We start from the raw sequence: 22,323 nt of genomic DNA, 5'->3' as shown, positions 1-22,323 counted from the left end.
TGATCAACCCACTATTTTTGCATACTCTTTAAATCCCAACAAATGAGACAGTATATTTACCAGAAAGTAAAAGCACATTTCTCTAGGTAAACCACTGGGGGTGCTATTTTACTCTGTTGTTCAGAAACAGTCAAAGTTTGTGAGAACTAAAAATTTTCTATTGTATATAGACTAGTTTTTTTTTTTTAATTGAAGTATAATTGACATTCAACATCATATATTAGTTTCAGGTACACTTTATAGTAATTCAATATTCATATACATTTCAAAATGATCACTGATATCTAGTTACCATCTGTCACCATTCAAAGTTGTTATACTACTACTGACTGTATTCCCTATGCTATGTATCATTATATCCCCATGACTTGAACTCTGTACCCCTTAATCGTCTTCATCTAATCACCTGCCCCCCAATCCACCTCCCCTCTGGCAACCACCAGTTTGCAAATCTTATATTTGTATATAACATACTGACTATAAATTATTCCACCACCACCAAATTCTATCCATTCAAGAATAGTTTTCTACTAACTTACTATTAACTAGGGGATGATATTTATATAAGGTAATTTTGACAACAAAATTCAATAATTAAAAGACCATCTAATTTTAAAAGACATTTCTCCGAAGAAGATATATAGCCAGTATACGTGAGATGTTCAACATTATTAGTCATCAAGAAATGCAAATGAAAGCCACAAGATATCACACTGCACCCAAGCATATGGCCATAAACAAAAGGGAAAAAAAATCAAAATCAAGTGGTGCTGAATATGCACAGAAATTAAACACTCATACACAAGATGGAAAATAGTTTGGTTGTTTCTCAAAGTTAAACACAAAATTAAAAAAGGATCCAGCAAATTCCACTCCAAAACATATATTCAAGAGAACTGAAAATATATCTTCACAGAAAAACTTGTATATAAATGTTCATAGCAGCATTATTTATAATAGTCAAATTGTTCATCAAATGATGAATGGATAAATAAAATCTGGTATATCCATTCAAAACGAAGGGCTTACCTGGTAGCTCAGATGGTAAAGAATCTGCCTGTAATGCAAGACACCCAGCTTCAATCCCTGGGTTGGGAAGATCCTTGTAGAAGGAAATGGCAAACCATTCCAAAATTCTTGCCTGGAAAATGCCATGGACAGAGTAGACTGGCAGGGGGTGGGGGCTACAGACTATGGGGTTGCAAAGAGTCGGACACGACTGAGAGACTAACCACACACTTTCAAAAGGATGGACAGAAATAAATAATCCTAACCAAAAAAAAAAAAACCAAGAAACAAAAATGATGAAGCACTGATACATTCTAAACCTGAGTGAACTTTGAAAACATTATGCTAAGAAAAAGGAGCCAATCACAAAACACCACATAGTGTATGACTTCATTTATATAATTTCTCCAGAAAAGGCAAATATAATAGAGACAGAAAGGCTGGCAGATGCCAAGTGCTAGGGAATGGACAAGTGTGGAGTTACTGACTGCTAGTACTATGTTTTTTTTGGGGGTGATTCAAATGTTCTGGAATTAGACAGCAGTAACAGTGGCAAAACCTGTGAATACGGTAAAAACCACTGACCTGTACACTGTAAAAAGATGAACTATATGGCATGTGGATTACAACTCAAAAAAAGGAAGAGTATTTTCTAATATTAAAACTGCAAACCTGTATAATGTATAATTTATTTAAAAGGACACTGAAAATCAACTATTCCAAATGAGTACTTCCTTGCTAAATCAATGTCTATGTCCCTTAATGGGAGGGGGTGGGTCCTGATCCCATCAGTATCTTCAGAGTTTAACACAGTACACCTATAAGTGAATGGATAAAAATAATAAAGGAAAATAACACATTGAGTTGCAAACTAATCACACTTTTAAAAAATCCCCTAATGTTTTCTTTCCCTGAAAAGAAAAATATTAGGATTAGGTAATTAAAAGAGAGTTTGACCAACAATGTCTTTTAAGAGCAAAGAATAAACATTATTTTTTTCTATTGTTTACCTGAAGATAATTTAAAAAACAAATCACCACCAGATCTAGACTATCCGTAACATATTTAATGGCAGAGCGAAAAGACAAAATGCAAATCCTCTTACTAGGAAGATAAAAACACAATTAAAAAATCAAAATTCACCAAAGCAAAGGAAAAGCAAAGTAATTAGGATAATGCTTTAAATAAGACAATGGCAATAACAAATGAAAAGAATACCACAGTAAATTTCCTTAGAACGGCCACCAGTTTGTAAAGCTTTCTATTTAAAGATTTTTGTGGTTATCACCATTAACATGTATAAAAACAACTGATGTCTCGTACACAGGGTTATTGTTACCATCTTTCTAAATTCCATATATATGCATTAGTATACTGTATTGGTGTTTTTCTTTCTGGCTTACTTCACTCTGTATAATAGGTTCCAGCTGGGGCTGGTGCACTGGGACGACCCAGAGGGAGGGTATGGGGAGGGAGGAGGGAGGAGGGTTCAGGATGGGGAACACAGGTATACCTGTGGCGGATTCATTTCGATATTTGGCAAAACTAATACAATATTGTAAAGTTTAAAAATAAAATAAAATTTAAAAAAATCCACAACTAATGTAAGTATATGATGCTATCATATACTTATATACATTAGCGTGAAATTATACATATATATATGTGTATGTGTAAACTATAAAATAACATTAAAGAAAAAACATAAAATAAAGCAAACAATGATTTGTATTTCAAAAAAAAAAAAAAACAACTGATGAATACAATTTGGTTTGGAAAGAGAGAAAATATTCCAAGTCAATATTTACGTTAGTCCTTAGAAATGAGAGCAAATGCTACGAACTATGGTCATCAATTCGATGGCTTTTCTTCTATTTTTCACCTGAGGTCCAAGTAACACGTGAAGGCATACCATGGAGAGAGAAAAGAGGAAGGCAAGATGGTAGCCACTCATCTCCAACTTCAACTTTTTAACAATTCTTTTCTTTAATTAATTTAGCTGCAGCACACAGGATCTTCGCTGCAGAACAGACTCTCTCTAGTTGTGGCGCATAGGTTTCAGAGCCTGCCTGCTCAGCAGTTGTTGGGCACGGGTCTAGGTGCTCTGCATAATGTGGGATCTTAGTTCACTGACCAGGGATCAAACCAAGTCCCCTGCATCACAAGGTAGATTCCCAAACACAGGACCACCCGGAAGTCCCTTCAACTTTCTTAAGAAGCCAAGGGGCACTAGGAGAAATAACTCCTCATTCATTTAGGCACTAACTAGCCAACTATGGCTAGGATAGTGGCACTGTGAGATTTCTGGGTGGCACCAGAAAACTGCCATCAACCTGTCCACCTCTGGGATCCATATCTTCTCTGTGCGCTGTCATGTTCCAACTCTTTGCAACCCCATGCACTGCAGCCCACCAGGTTCCTCTGCGGGATTCTCCAAGCAAATATACTAATATGGGTTGCCGTTTCCTACTCCAGGGGATCTTCCTCACCCTGGGATGAAACACATCTTATGTCTCCTGCACTGGCAGGCAGGTTCTTTACCACCAGCACCACCTGGGAAATACATTGTGAGATTTTTGGGTGGCACCAGAAAACTGCCATCAACCTGCCAACCCCTGGGATCCACATCTTACATCCAACTGAAATATTTTCACCACTGATGGCTTCATCAAGACCCTGTCAAGTAAATGGTGTCCAATGTTTCCAGTCACCTAGCTTAGGCAAAGTCTACAGCTAAGAAGGAGCCTTCCGGGTTAGCGATAAGTGCCCCCCACTCCTTATCACTCTTCATGATTTTATAAAGATTGGGGAAATACGGAACAATCACACAGCTTTCAATTAGTTAAGCCCCTCTACCTCTGAACATAACATCCTTTAAGAAGTGGCATTCAATTATGTCTTGAGTCTTACCTCTCCTCCACTTTTTAGTTCCATGTGAAAACTCGGTTCTTAGTTCAGAGCTCCAGAACCTATCTGGAGAAGGAATTAAAAGTCCCAGCAAAGATAAGTTGAATTGGAGACTAAGCTCCTGGCCTGTTGTCCTTGCCTTTGACAGGACGGTTCATCTTTTGGTTACAGAATAAACAATATGAAAATAGGAATTAGACAAGAGTCATTTTAAGATGGGCTTCCCTGGTGGCTCAGACAGTGAAGAATCCACCTGCAATGCGGGAGAGCTGAGTTGGATCCCCAGATTGGGAAGATCCCCTGGAGGAGGGCATGGCAACCCACTCCAGTATTCCTGCCTGGAGAATCTCCATGGACAGAGGAGCCTGGTGGGCTATAGCCCATGGGGTCGCAAACAGTAGGAGACGACTGAGCAACCAAGCACACATTTTAAAATAATTTATATAAAATCTAGTCCGTGAATGGTAAATATTCTTTTGTGTTTTTAAAATCCTCATGTTGTCTTCTCTCTAAAATACCATCATGAAATAAAAAATGAACTCTTAATCATTCATCATTTAATGTATTAAGCAATGCTTTATGAAAAAAACTTTGTCCCAACAGAATATGGATTATAACTGGCATCTATTTAGATTTCAAGAACAATTTTAAAAAATTATTTGTTCCTATTTATAAACTCACAACAGAAATGAAAGGATTCTGGACTTGGCATACAGAACATTTCTGGTCTCCATTAAGATTTTATACACACACATATATATAACCAGAACTCTCAAACTTGGAACGTAAAGTTGTAGAACCACTTTAGAAAACTGTTTAGCAATATCTACTAAAGATGAATTTATATATACTCTACGACCTAGCAATTCTACTCTAGTTATATACCCCAACAGAAACACATACATTCACCAAAAGATGTTACCAGGGTATTCAAAGAAACACTATTCATAATACTGGAGACTACTCAAATGCCCATTAACATCAGAATGGGTTACTAAATCATGTTAACTTCACACCATGGAATATCACACAGTCACATGAATAACAAACTATAACAACATATAATATCACAGGTGAATATCATAAACATAATTATGTTGAGCAAGAGAAACCAGACACAGAGCTTTTATTGTGTGACTACACTTTATATAATAAAGATCAAAACCAGGCAAATCTAATCTGCCAGTTGAGTCGTTACCCTGGGTAGGGGCCCAACTGGAAGGGCACTTGAAATGAGCTTTTGGAGTGCTGGTAATGCTGCTGCTTGAACTGGGTACTAGCTAATGCGAGTGTTTAGCTTGTGAAAGTTCACTGAGCTACAATACACACTTATGATTTGTGCATGTTTCTGCAGATAAATCACACTAACAATTCCAGAAAGGTTGAGAAAAGGAGACTAGCAGAGGATTTATGAAACTGAGTCCCCCTAAAACTGAGTGCCTCTGCTCAGTTTATGATTAATCTCTCTCCTAAACTTTATCTATTCCTCTCAGAATTGAGGGCTATCAAAAAAAGGGGGGGAATGGAACAAAGCGGGACCCTGTGGGGCCTTTCTAGATATAAAAGCCCCTCTCTACATCCTGTTTCTTATTTGTAGAAAGGTTTCAGTCTCCCAGATCTTCCCGAAGTTCCAAAGACCAGACTCAAGCATTTAATGATTAGGAGAATAGTCAAAGGACTCCTAGTTCCTCCTGAAGGAATATAGATAACAATCTGATGCATACCTTTGAGCTGTTCTGCAGAAACTAGTAGAGTTTAGTGACTATGACATTAGAGTTTGTGGTAGTAGACCCCAAACCAGTTGGAACAAGAAGGTTGAGATTCCCAAAATATCACTGCTACCTCACGACCAACCAATCAGAAGGAGATCCAGGATCTCATCACATACATATCCAACCACCCTCCTACCCAACACCTATCTTTAAAAAGCCTTGCCTGAAAGCCATCAGGGAGTTTGGATCTTTTGAGCATGAGCTACCCAGTTCTCCTCGCTTAAAACCTGTAAATAAACCTTTATTTTTCTGTAAACACCTGCTGTCAGAACCTCACTTTCTGCACCACAGGAACATGCACCCTTGCTTGATTAACAGTTAATAGAGCAGACTGTCAGCCCTCTGCAGACTGGGACCTTTGCATGGTTCACTACTGTATTCACCCCAGCACTTAACAGGGAGTGGCAACAGCATGGATACTTTATTAGCACATGCTGACTAAATCAGGCATGGAGGTGTAGCTTTAACAGAAACCTACCTAAAGAAATGACAGCTAATCTTAATGCCATTTTAACTTACTAGTTTGTTTAGAAGTATTCATGCTGCTGCTGCTGCTAAGTCGCTTCAGTCGTGTCCGACTCTGTGCAACCCCATACACGGCAGCCCACCAGGCTCCCCGTCCCTGGGATTCTCCAGGCAAGAACACTGGAGTGGGTTGCCATTTCCTTCTCCAATGCATGAAAGTGAAAAGTGAAAGGGAAGTCGCTCAGTCGTGTCCGACTCTTAGCGACCCCATGGACTGCAGCCTACTAGGCTCCTCCGTCCATGGGATTTTCCCGGCAAGAGTACTGGAGTGGGGTGCCATCGCCTTCTCCGAAAAGTATTCATATTACTTTACAAATCACCAAATAAATACAAAGCCAGGTATTAAGCCATATGGGGCTTCCCAGGTGGCTCAGCAGTAAAAAATCCACCTGCAATGCAGGAGACACAGGTTTGATCCCTGGGTCAGGAAGATCCCCTGGAGGAGGGCATGGCAACCCACTCCAGTGTTCTTGCCTGGAGAATTCCATGGACAGAGGAGCCTGGCAGGTTATGGTCCACAGGGTCGCAAAGAGTCATACATGACTGAAGCAACTTACCATGCATGCAACAAAAATAGAAACAAAGGAGAAATAACCTCTCCAATCTTTGGAAATAAAATATTTACCATAGTGTATTGGGTACAACTAGGTATTCAATAAACATTTGTGGTACATATGAAGGAAAATTGGTAATTAATCACACTGTAATTCCTGGAAAGTCTTCTGTTCTAAAAACCACCAATTGGTATATCAAAAAATGGAATTAAATTAAAATGGAGTCTAAATTAAAGAGTATAGTCAAATATACAAACCCTGAAAGTGACAGACATGTCCAGAATCCAGAGACTCATGCTAACTGCAGCCTTCCTGGCTCTGCTGGCCTCATGAGCTACCAGAGTTCTCTCAGTTATGCTTGCTTACTATCAGATGACACTTAGAGTAGAGCACAATGGGGCAGAGATTATGGATGGGAAAAGAGTTTGCTGTAATTTAGGCCTCGTCTGGAGTTTCCCTTCTCTTGGAGGAACAATGAGAACCAAGAGGGAAATGCATTAAGCATTTCATATCTTTCCTTTTACCTCATCACAGAATGTTCTACTATGCAAGTGTATAACTGCTTGCATTTTATAATCAACATCATTCAAAGACTTTATCAGGCCATGACTGATGCTTTTGACCTCATTAAACCAAAAACTTATCAAAGAAATGATAATCAAAAGAAGTAATTACAATCATAAGGTTCCAGTAAAAAATTGAACACATAGGTCTGTCTCTTATCCCTTCAAAAAAAGTGCAAGTGTTAGTCGCTCAGTCATGTCTAACTCTGCGACCCCATGGATTGTAGCTCGCCAGGCTCTTCTGTCCATTGGATTCTCCAGGCAAGAATACTTAAGTGGGTTGCCATTTCTTTCTCCAGGGGATCCTCCCGACCCAGGGATCAAACCTGCATCTCCTGCACTGCAGGCAGGTTCTTTACCATCTGAGCCACCAGAGAAGCCCCTTTATCCCTTCCAAAACCCTCTCAAATGCAAATGTTAGTCATTTTTTAATTTCTTTTTTGCCTCAAATTTAACAAAACTTTACTAACAGGAGAGGAAGCAGCAATAAAATCATGCAAGTTAGAAGCAGGATAGGTGAGAACTTACACAGCAGACCCAAGAAACCTGAATCCTAAACCAGGAAGCAGGAAAGCAACCTCTCTTGCACTGTACCCTCTCAAGGCTTAAGAACTGGTGGCAGCAGGTACCAGAGAAAGTAAGAGTGAAAATGAGATTTAAAAGCAGAAAGAGAAGTTGGAGACCCAGTTAAACACACCCAGCTCCCAGAATCCCCATTAAGAGACTGGAGGTTTACTCTCTGGAGAGTGTGAGGCAGTAGAAGTCTGGACCAGAGACACCAGAGATTTGGATAAAGAATGGACTGTCAGAAAGGAGTGATTAAGTGAGAGACTTAGTTACTAAACCTTGGAATCTCCTAGTCTACCTCTGCCAATCAGCTCTTAGAATAGTAGCAGCCAGGCCTAAGCTCTGGGGAGAGACAGAAGAGAGACAGAAAAACACTGTCACTGAAAGAAACAATCTAGTTAGATTAAAAGGTAATAAGGCCTGTCAAGAAGCTCCATCACTCATAGTGAGCTTCCAAATTGCTCTACCAACTGTGTACTTTTAACCAAGCAGGCAAAGATCACCTACTTCTAACTCAAAGATCATAAAATACCAAAGCAAGGAGAATAAACGCAACACAGACGAAAGAATTATGCAGGAAAGCATAAACTTTAAAAAGAAAAACATTTCAATAATTTCAGAGAAACAAGAGAAAAAAATTAAAACCATAAAACATGGACAGTGTGCTACTAAAGGAAAGATTCTAACATTTACTGAGCATCTACTATATGTTGAACTCCATTCTCTGTCCTCAGACAGTCGTGTCCGACTCTTTGTGATCCCATGGGCTGTGGCCCGGCAGGCTTCTCTGTCCATGGGATTCTCCAGGCAAGAATACTGGAGTGAGCTGCCATTTCCTGCTACTAAAAAAAAAAAGGGGAGGGGGCAATTAAAGAGTTTTGAAAATTTTTTAAAAATATTAAAATTTTATCTAAGAGTTATAAAATTGAGACTATCCCATAGAAAGCTGAGAAAAAAGTGAAAAATATGAGATTAAAAAAATTTTAAGAATCAGTATAAAAGAGTCAAGATCCAAAGAGAGAAAGGGGGGGCGGGGGGGGAGCAGAGCAAAAAAAGTCAACCAAATACTTTTTAAAATTTCCCAGAACTGAAGGACATCAGCTTTTAGACCAAAAGGGCTCACTGAGTGCCTGGCAAGACGGACGTAAACAGATCTATACCAAGGTACACAGTGAGATTTAACAACACTGGGAACAAAAGGAGTTCCTAAAGGCTTCCAGAAAAACAGAAAGTAGGTCACATTTAAAGAATCAGATGTCACAACTGGCTTCAGTCTTCCTAATAATGGAACCCAGAAGGCAATGGAACAAATGGCTTCAAAATTCTAAAGGAAACTATTTTCAACCTAAAAGCCTAGAAATCAAGTAAGGGTACAGACTAAAAAAAAAAAGTCTTAGATGTTCAAAGTCTCAACAACAACAAAAAAGTTTAACTCACGCATTCTTTCTCAGAAAAGTACTAGAGGGTGTCTTCTATAGAAATGAGACAATAAATCAAGAAAAAAAAAAAAGTGTGAATCAAGGCAGGGGACTTCAATTCTAAAAATTGGAAAAGGAAGTCTTAGGATGACAACTAAACAGCAGACCTTGAAAGCAGTCTTATAGTACAGGTCAAAAAAACAGGAAAGAGGGACTTCCCTTGCAATCCAGTAGTTAAGACTCCATGCTTCCACCGCACAGGCCTGGATCTGATCCCTAGTTGGGGAACTAATACCCACATGCAGCCAAAAACAACCCAAAAAAGAGCCACACATCCCCCACCCAACAATGAAATCAATAAAATACCTGATGTTTGAACATATCAAAAAATTAAGATTAAGTGAGAGTCTGAGGATGATTCATGCCGTAAGCAATTTATGATATACACCCAGAAAATTAGGCAAACAAAAAAAATTGTGGTTAACTTTAGGGAAAATAAGGTACTGTTAAGCAAGTAAAACTAATCACAGCATACAATATATCTCAGCTGTAAACATTATTATTTTAAATTACTGTAAATACTGAATATTGATCTAACTACAATATGGATATAACTATACTAGAAAGATGGACCTTTGTTGGCAAAGTAAAGTCTCTGCTTTTGAATATGCTATCTAGGTTGGTCATAACTTTCCTTCCAAGGAGTAAGCGTCTTTTAATTTCATGGCTGCAGTCACCATCTGCAGTTTGGAAGGAATGATGTTAAAGCTGAAACTCCAGTACTTTGGCCACCTCATGCGTAGAGCTGACTCACTGGAAAAGACTCTGATGCTGGGCGGGATTGGGGGCAGGAGGAGAAGGGGACGACAGAGGATGAGATGGCTGGATGGCATCACTGACTCGATGGACGTGAGTCTGAGTGAACTCCGGGAGTTGGTGATGGACAGGGAGGCCTGGTGTGCTTCGATTCATGGGGTCGGCAAAGAGTCAGACATGACTGAGTGACTGAACTGAACTGAACTGATACTAGAAAGGTACAGAGACAGGAAATGGAAGCATACGCAGTTGTGGTAAACCAGAGCTAAACCCTTAAATCTCCTAGTGGTCAATTTTTAAAATGCTGAAAACTGAAATCAAGAAGTAATATCTTATGGTTTTTACCTTCACAAATAATAACAAAACAGCAAAAGAAAGAGCTAAGAAACAGGCAAAAGTAAGCAGGAGACTGCTGTTTTTGGTAACAAGCCTGTAATATCTGATTCTAACCTATATGTAAGAATAACTGTATGTAAGATACGAAAACAAAATATTTAGGTTGGTGCAAATGTAACTGCAGGGCTATATTCTTGCCTGGAAAAACCTATGGACAAGGGAGTCTGGTGTGCTACAGTCCACAGGGTCACAAAGAACTAGACACAACTGAGCACATACACACAAACGTAATTGCAGGTTGGGACTGTAGGAATTTTAAATTATTGTAACCAAGTTCTATATAGTTATATGTCATTATAACTATGACAAACCTAGACAGCATATTAAAAAGCAGAGACATTACTTTGCCAACAAAGATCCATCTAATCAAAGCTATGGTTTTTCCAGTAGTCATGTATGGATGTGAGAGTTGGACTATAAAGAAAGCTGAGCGCTGCAGAATTGATGCTTTTGAACTGTGGTGTTGGAGAAGACTCTTGAGAGTCCCTTGGACTGCAAGGAGATCAAACCAGTCAATCCTAAAGGAAATCAGTCCTGAATATTCATTGGAAGGACTAATGCTGAAGCCAAAACTCCAATACTTTGGCCACCTGATGTGAAGAACTGACTCACTGGAAAAGACCCTGATGCTGAGAAAGACTGAAGGCAGGAGAAGAAGGGGATGACAGAGGATGAGATGGTTGGATGGTATCACCAACTCAATGGACATGAGTTTGAGCAAGCCGGGAGTTGGTGATGGACAGGGAAGCCTGGCATTCGGCAGTCCACGGGGTCATAAAGAGTTGGACATGACTGAGCGACTGAACTGAACTGATAACTAAGTTCAAACACACCTTTATTAATCAAAATAGGAACCATTATAATCAGCACATTTTTGTCAACGAAAAATAAGTTTGTTTATTCATGTAGCATAAAAATCTGTGCTTTGGGATTTGACAAACTCTCGGAATGCATTTTCTACCTCCTGCTGTTTGTAGAAGCATTTTTCTCTGCAAAAAAGTTGTCAAGATGCTTGAAGAAGTGGTAGTCAGCTGACAAGAGGTCAGGTGAATATGGCAGATGAGGCAAAATTTCGTAGCCCAATTCATTCATTAGGAGCATTGGCTGTGTGACATGCAGTCAGGCGTTGTCATGCGGTAAAACTGGGCCCTTACTGGGCCCAGCATCTGTTGACCAATGCTGGTTGCAGGCATTGTACTTTTTGGGGCATTTCATCGATTTGCTAAGCATACTTCTCAGATGTAATCATTTTGCTGGGATTCAGAAAGCTGTAATGGATCACACCAGCAGCAGACCACCAAATAGTGACCATGACCTTCTTGGGGTACAAGTTTGGCTTTGGGAAATGCTTTGAAACTTCTTCTAGGTCCAACCACTGAGCTGTTTATCACTGGTTGCATAAAATCCCTTTTTGTCACAAGTCACAATCTGATAGCGAAATGGTTTGCTGTTGTTGTGTACAATAAGAGAAGACAATACTTCAAAAGGACGATTTTTTTATTTGCAATCAGCTCATGAGGCACCCACTTATCAAGCTTTTTCACCTTCCCAATTGGCTTCAAACGTTGAAGAACCATAGAATGGTCAACACTGAGCTCTTCGGCAACTTCTCGTGTAGTTGAAAGAGGATCAGTTTCACTGCTTGCTCTCAGTTGGTCGTTGTCAACTTCCGATGGCTGGAAACTATGCTCCTCATCTTCAAGGCTCTCATCTCCTTTGCAAAACTTCTTGAACTACCACTGCACTGCACATTCATCATCAGTTTCTGGGTCAAACATGTTGCTGATGTTGTGAGTCGTCTCCAATACTTTATGACTCATTTTGAACTCAAATAAGAAAATAGCTCGAATTTGCATTTTGTCTAACATCATTTTCCTAGTCTAAAATAAATACAAAATAAACAGCAAGCAGTATCATTAGCAAAAAAATATAAAGTGCAAAATGTACATTAAAATGATTTATAACAATCACATTTAAGAATGTATTCCAATAACAAACAGCAAAGTCCAACAATGCAAAATTACAATTACTTTTGTATCAACCTAATAAACAGAAAAAAGGTTTAAAATGTGGTTACAAAATGTGTCATGAAAGGGGAATCTAGTATTCATGGGAAACTAACCAGAGAGAGGGGAGGAACTCAAACTCCCCTTAGGACAGACTACATAAACTGAGAGGGGCACTGGGAAGAAGGCAGCATTCCAGGTAGAGGAAGAGGAGGGTTCCTGGCCAGAAAAGGTGATAGGTGATTTTTCTAGCAAGTGAAACAAGTTCCCCAGGGAAACAACAAATCATGAGAGTCCATCTCTACCCGCTTCTCCCAAGTCCTGGTCTCCCCACCTACCTCTTACCCGTCCTTCAAGGCCAAGCTCAAGCTCCATCTTCTCAGAAGCTTCCTGCAAGTCTCTGGAAGAGATGATCTCTTCCATCTCAAAATGATGCCATTTATCCACTATCTTATTCTCTTAATTAATGTAATTAATATTACATACCATAATACATTCTCAGGGATTGAAGTCATTCAACAGGTATTTAATGAATAGTTACTATATACAAAAAACTGTGCTGGTCACTAAGAGTAAGGGAAGGATGAAAAGGAAGGAAAGAAAACAAAAAAAGCAGGAGTCTTCAGGTGCAATGAACACAGACTGTGGTTTCTAACATCATTCTCCAATAAAAGGAACCAGGGTTCTTTGAAGAAACAGCTGATCCCAGGATGGTTCAGGAACTATACATGGTAAGTCTGGTGCCAAAAAGTTAAGAAGTGCTTTAAAAACCACAAAGATGGAGCTCTGTCAAAGGGATACAAGTACCAACTGAAGGAGATCCTAATGGCAAAAGCTAGAACAACCTAACAAAATAGTGCTGGCTTATAATTCAAATAACATTAATGAGCCCATACCAGTATTAATGAATAAATAAAGTAATGAAGAAGAGACAAATGTCCCATGCAGAAAAATTCCAAAGAACTTAATGTAGACACATTACCCTCAATGAGGTGGTGGAACTTAACTCCCCAATCCTTAAGTATAAGCTGTACATAGTGAACACAGTGATTCCTTCCAAAAAGCACAGTACAAAAGGGGAGGGGGAAGGTGGAGTCATTTTATGTAGAGAGATTTGACAAACACTACTTTAACCAGGTGATCAAGGTCAACATCAACCATGATAAGTTGTTGATATTATGTTGACAGTATGCATTCTTGATATGATGTGATGAAAACAGCAGTTTACCTCTGTGTGGCTTCCTCCCCAAATCTAATCATGAGAAAAGCATCTAACAAATCCCAAAGGACGGACATCCTACAAATAACTGACTAATACTTCTTAAAAATGTCAAGGTCATCAAAAACAAGGAAAACTTGAGAAACTGTCACAACCAAGAGAAGTATATGGAGATATGACGACCTAATATAATGTGGAATCTGTACAGACTCCTGAAACAGAAAAAAAGACATAGATAAAAATTGAAAATCTTAATAAAGTATGGACTTTAGTTAATAATTGGAGAAGGAAATGGCAGCCCATTCCAGTATTCTTGCCTGGAAAATCCCATGGACCGTGGGACCGTGGAGACTGGTAGGTTACCATCCATGGGGTCGCAAAGAGTCGGACATGACTGAGCAACTTCACTTTCACTTACACTTAGTTAATAATAACATATCAATATTGGTTCATTGCTGCTGCTGCTGCTGCTAAGTCGCTTCAGTCGTGTCCGACTCTGTGCGACCCCATAGACAGCAGCCCACCAGGCTCCCCTGTTCCTGGGATTCTCCAGGCAAGAACACTGAAGTGGGTTGCCATTTCCTTCTCCAATGCATGAAAGTGAAAAGTGAAAGTGAAGTCACTCAGTCGTGTCCGACTCTTAGCGACCCCATGGACTTCAGCATACTAGGCTCCTCCGTCCATGGGATTTTCCAGGCAAGAGTGCTGGAGTGGGGTGCCATTGCCTTCTCCAATTGGTTCATTAATTGTCAACAAATGTACCATACTAAAATGTTAGTGGGAAAACTGGGTCTGGTGTATACAGAAACTATACTACCTTCAATGTTCCTGAAAATCTAAAAATGTTACAAAAAGTAAAGTTTTTTTTTTTTTAATATTTTTTTTTAAGGAAAGGAAAAAAGCCTAAAGAACACACCCCAAAGGTGCAAAGCAGTCAGGCCTCTGGGGAAAAGAATGGGAGGGAAGTCAAGCTTTCCTTTACAAGTTACTATTTGACTCTAGAATATGAAGAATGTATCTGTGTGCTATTCTGTAACAAGAAATGTTCAACGTTATTGCCACATTTAAGTACTGAATGACAAATAAAATGAAATTGTTATTAAACAGAAACCACTCCTTAAACCTTTGTACTTTATTTATTTGGCTGCATCAGGTCTTAGTTGCAGGAAGAAGTATCCTCGCTGCATTATGGGAGATCTTTCGTTGTAGCTAAGGGCTCTAGTTGTAGCCTGCAGGCTCAGGAATTTCGGTGTGCAGGCTAATCCTACAGCATGTAGGATCTTAGTTCCCCAACCAAGGATCCAACACGCGCCCCCGGAATTGAAAGGCAGATTCTCAACCACTGGACCACCAGGGAAGTCCCATCAACCTTTATGTTTCTATTCATAAACTATCCAATCTCCAGAAAGACCTCCAAATCACATTTAAGCCACTGATTAACTACCAACTGATAATACTGCAATACACAAATTTAAAAGAAAAACTGTCAAAGATTATACTAAACTGCTAGGGGAAAATATATAATACAGTAAGAAAATATTTCACTAGAAATGTTCTTAAATTTGATCAATACTGAGAGCTAGTATCTAAAACTTTAAATTGTGGTACTCAAAAAAAAAATGAGTCAGTCTAATTGTAACAGCAGGACGTGCAAAGTGAAGTCTGTTAACAGTTGGTGAAGGCAACAACATACACTATACATCTATCTACACAGCCATGAGAAGCAATTAATTACAATTGGACTGTGTAAAATTCAACAGATTCAATACATGATATTCACCAACTGCCTGGTATATTGGCAAAAGTAACCTGAGAATAAAGATGAGATCACCAAGTTGATTCTTTGCATCAATCTCTAATTAAAGTGTTAAAAGTTGTTTTATCTAAATAAGCATTATCCATTACTACAAGAATATGGTTCCACTAAACAGTTATACTGTTCAAAGATAATATAAGAATAAATTATTAAGAAACTGAAGTAATCATTTTAAAGCCCTAAGAACAAGTAAATCAGAGAATGGCACTTGAATTTCTCTAAGTCTTTCCTCTTTTAATTAGCAAAATACAATATTACTCTCATGGTAGGGTTATTTTATAATCTAATTTAATGTAGAGTAATGTTATATTGGTGATGTTCAGGATAATGTAATTTGAAGTTATATGCAGGGAAACCAATGGGTGGCATCAGTTTAGACAATGCCAGATTTTCCTAGAGTACTTCACCGAGAGTTAGATACAATGGAGAGTTGAAGATCTGCAGCTCCTGTCACTCACAAATCCTGGTTCTGCATTCATGACAAATTATACAAAAGTGCTTTCATGATGTACTTCCTCATGTGATAATACATGCTTAAAATATCATACCATTGCCTTTTAGAGTTACACACAGAAATATTTATGGATGAAATGATGTGATTTCTAGAATTTGCTACAAAATAATAGTATAAATGAAAAAGTTAATTATTTGTTGATTGTTGAAGCTGAGTGATGGGTGCATAAGTTTTATTACACTAAATTTTTGTATATGCTTGAAATTTTACAAAGTAAAAAGTTGACAATATAAATAAATACTAACAAATTACTCTTAGAAGCAACCCAAGTGCTCATCAACTATTGGGTTAAGAAGACGTGAGATACAAAAACACACACACACACCCCCCACACCTTCTTAATATATACACACAACGGAATATTATTCCACCACAAAAAAGAATGCAATACTGCCATCTGCAGCAAGTAGGTGAACCTAGAGAATAATATGCTTAGTGAAGTCAGTCAGATAAAGACAAATACTGTATACCACTTACATGTGGAATCTGAAAAATAATAAAAAAGAATGTATATGCAAAACGAACAGACTCACAGATTTAGAAAACAAACTTGTAGTTACCAAAGGGGAAAGGGAAGCAACCACAAACTAGGGGTGTGAGATTAATAGATACAAACTACTATATGTAAAATAAATAAGCAACAAGAATATACATATACAGGGAATTATACTCATTATCTTGTAATAACCTATAATGGACTATAATCTGAGAAAATACCAAACCACTATGCTATACACCTTAAACTAACACAGTATTGTAAACCAATTACAATTTTAATAAAGAAAGAAATTACGCCTACAACTCAGTAACAAAAAGCAAACAATTAAAAAATTTGAATGTTTGAATTTGCCCAATTCAAAAATTGGCACAGGATCTGAATACACATCTCTCCAATATGTACAAATGGCCAAGAAGCACATAAAAGATGTTCAGTTGCACTGATCATTAGGGACATGCAAACCAAAATCATTATGAGATGCCACTTCACACCCAGGCTTTATCAAAAACAAAAACAAAACACAAACGGAAAGCATACGTGTTGATGAGGATGTGACAAAACTGGAATTCTTATGCATTGCTGGTGGGAATATAAAACAGTGCATTGCTATGGAAAACAGTATGGCAGTTTCTCAAATAATTAAAAATAGCAATAGCATAGTGAAAGTGAAAGTCACTCAGTCGAGTCCGGCTCTTTGTGACCCCATGGACTGTACAGTCCATGGAATTCTCCAGGCCAGAATACTGGAGAGGGTAGCCTTTCCCTTCTCCAGCAGATCTTCCCAACCCAGGGATCGAACCCAGGTCTCCCGCGTTGCAGACAGATTCTTTACCATCTGAGCCACCAAGGAAGTCCAAGTAAAGTGGAGTGGTAACCTATCCCTTCTCCAGGGGACCTTCTTGAAGCAGGGAACAAACTGGGGTATCCTGCATTGCAGGTGGATTCTTTACCAGCCAAGCTACCAAGGAAGCAATACCATGTAATACCAACAATTCCACTTCTGCATATATATCTAAAAGAACTCAAAGCTTGGACTCTTTTGAAACTTATTTACCCATTATTCACAGCAGCATTATTCACAATGGCTAAAATGTATTGACAGATGAAATAAAATATAGTATACACATACAATGGATATTATTTAGCTTTAAAATGAAATGAAATTCTGACACATGACACAATGTGGATGGACCTTGAGGACATTATGCTAAGTGATATAAGCCCGTCACAAAAGGATAAATACTGTATTACTCCACCTATATGAGGTACTCAGAGTAATCAAATTCACTGATAGAAAGCAGAATAGTGGCTGTCAGGGGGTTGGGGAGGGGGAAATAAGACAGTTACTGTTTAAGGGGGTAAGGATTTTCTGGAAATGGATGCTGGTGAAATTAAGGCTGCACAACTAAGTGAGTATACGAAACAAAATAAAAATTAAAAAAAGAGCCACAGAGGCGCCATTCACTCCTTCCTCCAGAATCATGACGTCATTTTACACTTGAACATGCAAAATGTTTGGCCTGCCCGAGATGAAATTCTTTCCCTCATTTCTCAAAACCTTCCTTCACAATCCTGAAAGAACGTACCCAAAGCCGATCTACAACGCCAGCAGACTACAATACAGACTTATTAGTGATGCCATAAGCAACTCACTTATTTAGCAGGCAGAGAGTCATCTAAAACAAACATTCTGCAGCCTGTTTTTAAGCAGATCCAGCAGTGTCATCATTGCCTACTTTCACTGGTTTTAAATCCAAATATCTCTAAACATATCAGGAAGAAAGTATTTGGGAAGATGCACGATATAGCCCACGATTTACTACAGTGAGGCAAACGCAGCTTGGAATGGATGAACAGGGTAAATGGCCTCAGAGAGGGCAGCACACAACAAGGTTTTCAACACTAGGCCTCCCTAGAGCTTTCTGAAAGCGCGTCAGAAGGTATGGCCACACAAGCTCATGTTTCAAATCGCAAAAAGAGAAAAAAATAAAGCCACAGGAAATTTATGAGCCCCAGCTATCTGTGTAGTCTGGGGTGATGCTAAATTCCAATTAGGGACACACTGCTCTACCAATCAAAAGACCATAAAGGCAAAACAATTGGTTGCAATTATGAATGAATCATAGTTTTCTCCTACATTTACTTCATTAGAAGACCAGCTCAATTTGACTAACCATATCAAATAGAAGTCAGAGGTCCCTTTGTGACACCCAAAAAGTACCATGCTATCAGGCTGCCTAGACAATTTAATAACATTCCATAATTCGAAAGCCTTTTAAATATGTATATTCTCTGACCAAGCATTTCCACCCACTACAAATTTATACTAAGGAAATAGTTGAAGACGTATGTAAAACAAACTTTAGTGATTGAAAAAAATTATAAACACCCTTAGAGACCAACAATAGGCAACTGATTAAATTACGGTCTAGCCATACAATTGCATGCTATGCAGATGTTAAAATATGAACCCATCTCATTATACAGCTATAGTGTCTGCCTTTCTACACACAGGTGCTCAATACACACACATGCAAACTTGAGAAGGCAAATGTGTTTCAGAACATGTGGGTATGTAAACACACATGTACACATATGCACAAAGTGTGTGAAAGTATCATCAGAGGCCCATAAAACTGCCATGTATGTACAAAGATGTGCCTGTGTACGTATGTATGGGTGTATAAGACAATACAAATGTATATGTATATATCTGCTAACGTACATGCTTATATTTGGGCCATAAGCCTGTGTTTAAGTAGTTGAGTGTGTATTTACCCTTGTAATCACTGCTTAGAAGCGGTGACCTTGAGCAAGTTACCGAGCCTCCAGAGAGTCTTGACTTCGTCATTTAACGTCATCTATACAACATCAAACACTGTCTCAAAGGGGTTCTGTGAGGATTAAGTGAAATAATGGATGTAAAGTACTTAGTACCATGACTGGCACAGAGTAAATGCTCAATCAATATTAACTTTCCTTATCTGGACACATACACTGATCTACCCTTGTGTATATTTACACAGCTGTAAGTACACAAAGATACACAAAATATTAACTTTGGTTATCTATAGGTGATAGGTTTTTGGTGTGGGGTTTTGGTTTTGGGGTGTTTTTTTTTTGGCTTTCGTATTTTGCGTATTTTCTAGGAATGTCAGTTCTTTTTTTCATTCTATTTTTGAAGATTTCTTCAAAACAATGATTTTTTTTTTAAAGTAAAAAAGATGGCCTGTCCTTAAGATACCTCAATTTTGCATATTTAAAGCTATTAACCACTACACCAAGAAATACGTAATTTTAATACTTCACCATTTTTTGCTTCTAGCAGTATGTCAACATTACCTAATAGCTCAAGAAGATGGCAGTAAAAAGAAAAGCCTCAGCTTTTTGCTTGTTTGCTTTATCCTAGGCAGGATGAAAGAATGAACTAGATCACAATATGCGATACATGTGACCTGTGAACACCTCGGTGACAGTTAAGTGATACCTGTCATTTGTATTTTACTAAAGCAGAGAGGAACCCAGGGCCTTGCCCAAGGTCATATAAAAAAGCACGTAGCCCAGGCTGTGAGAGAATTAAGGACTAGATTGCACTGCCACAATTTGAGCGTGCTTATGAAACCAAAAAGCTAAATTCTTAAAATCAGTCATATGAGGAGTCAGGCTGTAGGAGGGAGGAAATTACAACACTGAGCTGATGATAGCAAAAAAACCCAGCAACTGGCCCCACCAGGATTAATCTACATGTTTTAATCATATTGGTTTTCCTCACTTATAAAACGTAAAACTGTAGATCATCTATGATAGGACATTTAATTTCATAAAAGCACAATTCCATTTATATGCAAATTAAACTGAAAGCATCTGAAAAAACTGCACGCAGATACCTGCGATTCCAGTCAACATCAGTTAGCCACCTGGATCAATTCCCACAATTACGATGCGTTAAATACCTCTAAAAACCCTGCAAAATGTCTCCCTCGAATTTCCGAGGGAAATCAGGCTACAGACAGGCGAGTAAAACAAGCAGCTTTTTTCCCTAGGGCTTCAATTAAGAAATTATACCCGAGATAATAATCCACCCATCCCCTATACATTTTCTCCCCAGCTATGCTATTCAATTTCTTTAAACGTCATTTCCAAGCTTGGAAAACACACAGCCGGGCACACGCCCTGCAGCCTGCAATGTTACGTAGTTCGACATTTTAGGGGCATCACTAGTTAAACATCGCGTTTTCCAAATCTATTGCGAACTGGGACTTGTCCCTCGTATCATTTTGTCTTTAAATGCAAGCGAGGGGAATGGGTTTTGACGAGCAGACTAGGCTCTGAAACCCTGAGTAATCGCATCTCACTGCGGAGAGCTGTCGGCAGCAGCAGCAGCGATTTTAATCTTCTCTCCACGTAATTTCCTTTACATTTCACGTTTTTGGCTTGGTGTTTTTTTTTTTTTCCCCCTTTTCCAGTGACATCAAATTCAACGTGGAAAAAGGCAAACTGAATGCCCTCAGGTCAAAGCCTCCGGAGGGTGTCGGGTTCTGACTCTGCGACCCGCCCGCCGTGGGAAATGCGGAAAACACTGCAGGGCGGAGGTTTTTCCACCGTCCGACTCCCGCCCCGCGTCGCGGAGGGACGGTCCCGGCCCGCGGCCGCCTCGAATCCGAGCCCGGGGCCCGCCCGGCCGGCCCAGGCCCAGCGCGGCCTGGCAAGCCGCGGAGTCGAGTTGGCTACAGGCGGGGCCGGAGAGGAGGGCTTAAGCGGCCAGCGGGCAGGGCCGGGCCGGGGTCGGGGGTGGGGGTGGGGGGGCACTTGGGCGCTGCTCACCTGCTGGTACCGGTTGCCGCAGGCTGGCTCCACCGCCGCCAGAGCCGCCAACGCCAACGCCATGGCGCAGCCGGCTGCAGGGAAGGAGGGCGAGCGAGCGAGCTGAAGGGGCGCGGGCGCTGCGGCCTGGGGGCGTCGGGAGGCCGACTGGGACGCGCCTCGGGTGGGTCTCGGTGGCCGCCGCCGCTACCAGGCCAGCCGCTCTCCTCGGGTAGTGAGCGCCGCCGCCGCCGCTGAGGCTCAGACGCGGCCCCTGGGGAGGAGGCGGGGACAACGACGACGACGCTGCGCCGCCGCCCCGCCCCCGACTCGCGCAGCCCGGCCCGTCAGGCCCGGCCTCGCCCGGCGGTGCAGCTGCCAGCCGTGGGCTCCGCCCGTCGTTCCGCTCCCCGAGGCTGAGGCGTCGGAGTCGGTTCCTTCCAAAACAGGTTGCAGGTCACCGCAGAGAGGGCGACGCTGATGATGGGTGCCTGGTTCTAAGCACCAAGCTTTCTCTGCGTGCTACTTTGAACCCTCCTCACACACCCCAGACAGAGGCCACAGCCCCATTTTAGAGGTCGTTGGTGCCCAGGGAGATTGACAGTCTCCCACAGCAGCCATCTGACCCCTAGTATCTATCTGGCTGCAGTATCTCAGTTCTTATCCACTTCCTTCTTGTCTGCCATCCTCCGTAGACTAGTGGTCAGTTCACTACAGGGCAGAGGCTAAATCCGGTTCAATGACTGTGGAAAGCATGTGTATTTCACCTTTCTGTGTCCATAAATTGTTTTATTTGGAACACAGCCGCTCCAGTTTGTTTACTATGGCCTGCAAATCCTAAATTACTTATTATCTGGCCCTTTATCGAAAAAGTTTGCTGACCCTAAATCCTGGAAAACTTCTTGACCCCTGGGTGATCATAATAGCATCCCCTATTTTT

At 40.1% G+C, this 22,323-nt stretch overlaps 1 protein-coding gene across 2 annotated transcripts in view; it reads right to left on the bottom strand.

Moving 5' to 3' along the window:
• NDFIP1 (Nedd4 family interacting protein 1) overlaps positions 1–22,028 on the bottom strand; it is a 51,153-nt gene extending 29,125 nt beyond the window's left edge. Inside the window, exon 1 of one of the 2 annotated variants that reach the window (XM_061423814.1) lies at positions 21,405–22,028. In XM_061423814.1, coding sequence (XP_061279798.1) covers positions 21,405–21,467 — 63 coding nt within the window. In that variant the 5' untranslated portion in view covers positions 21,468–22,028. Of the gene's footprint in view, positions 1–3,918; positions 3,958–21,404 lie in introns of those variants that run through there. The other variant, XM_061423815.1, reaches the window with a different exon arrangement.
• Between the last annotated feature and the right edge of the window lie 295 nt (positions 22,029–22,323).

The sequence above is a fragment of the Bos javanicus genome, chromosome 7 (genome assembly GCF_032452875.1).
Source record: "Bos javanicus breed banteng chromosome 7, ARS-OSU_banteng_1.0, whole genome shotgun sequence".
Taxonomy (NCBI): domain Eukaryota; kingdom Metazoa; phylum Chordata; class Mammalia; order Artiodactyla; family Bovidae; genus Bos; species Bos javanicus.
Note: the sequence above shows the minus strand (reverse complement) of the source record. Positions and strands in the feature narration are given on the sequence as shown.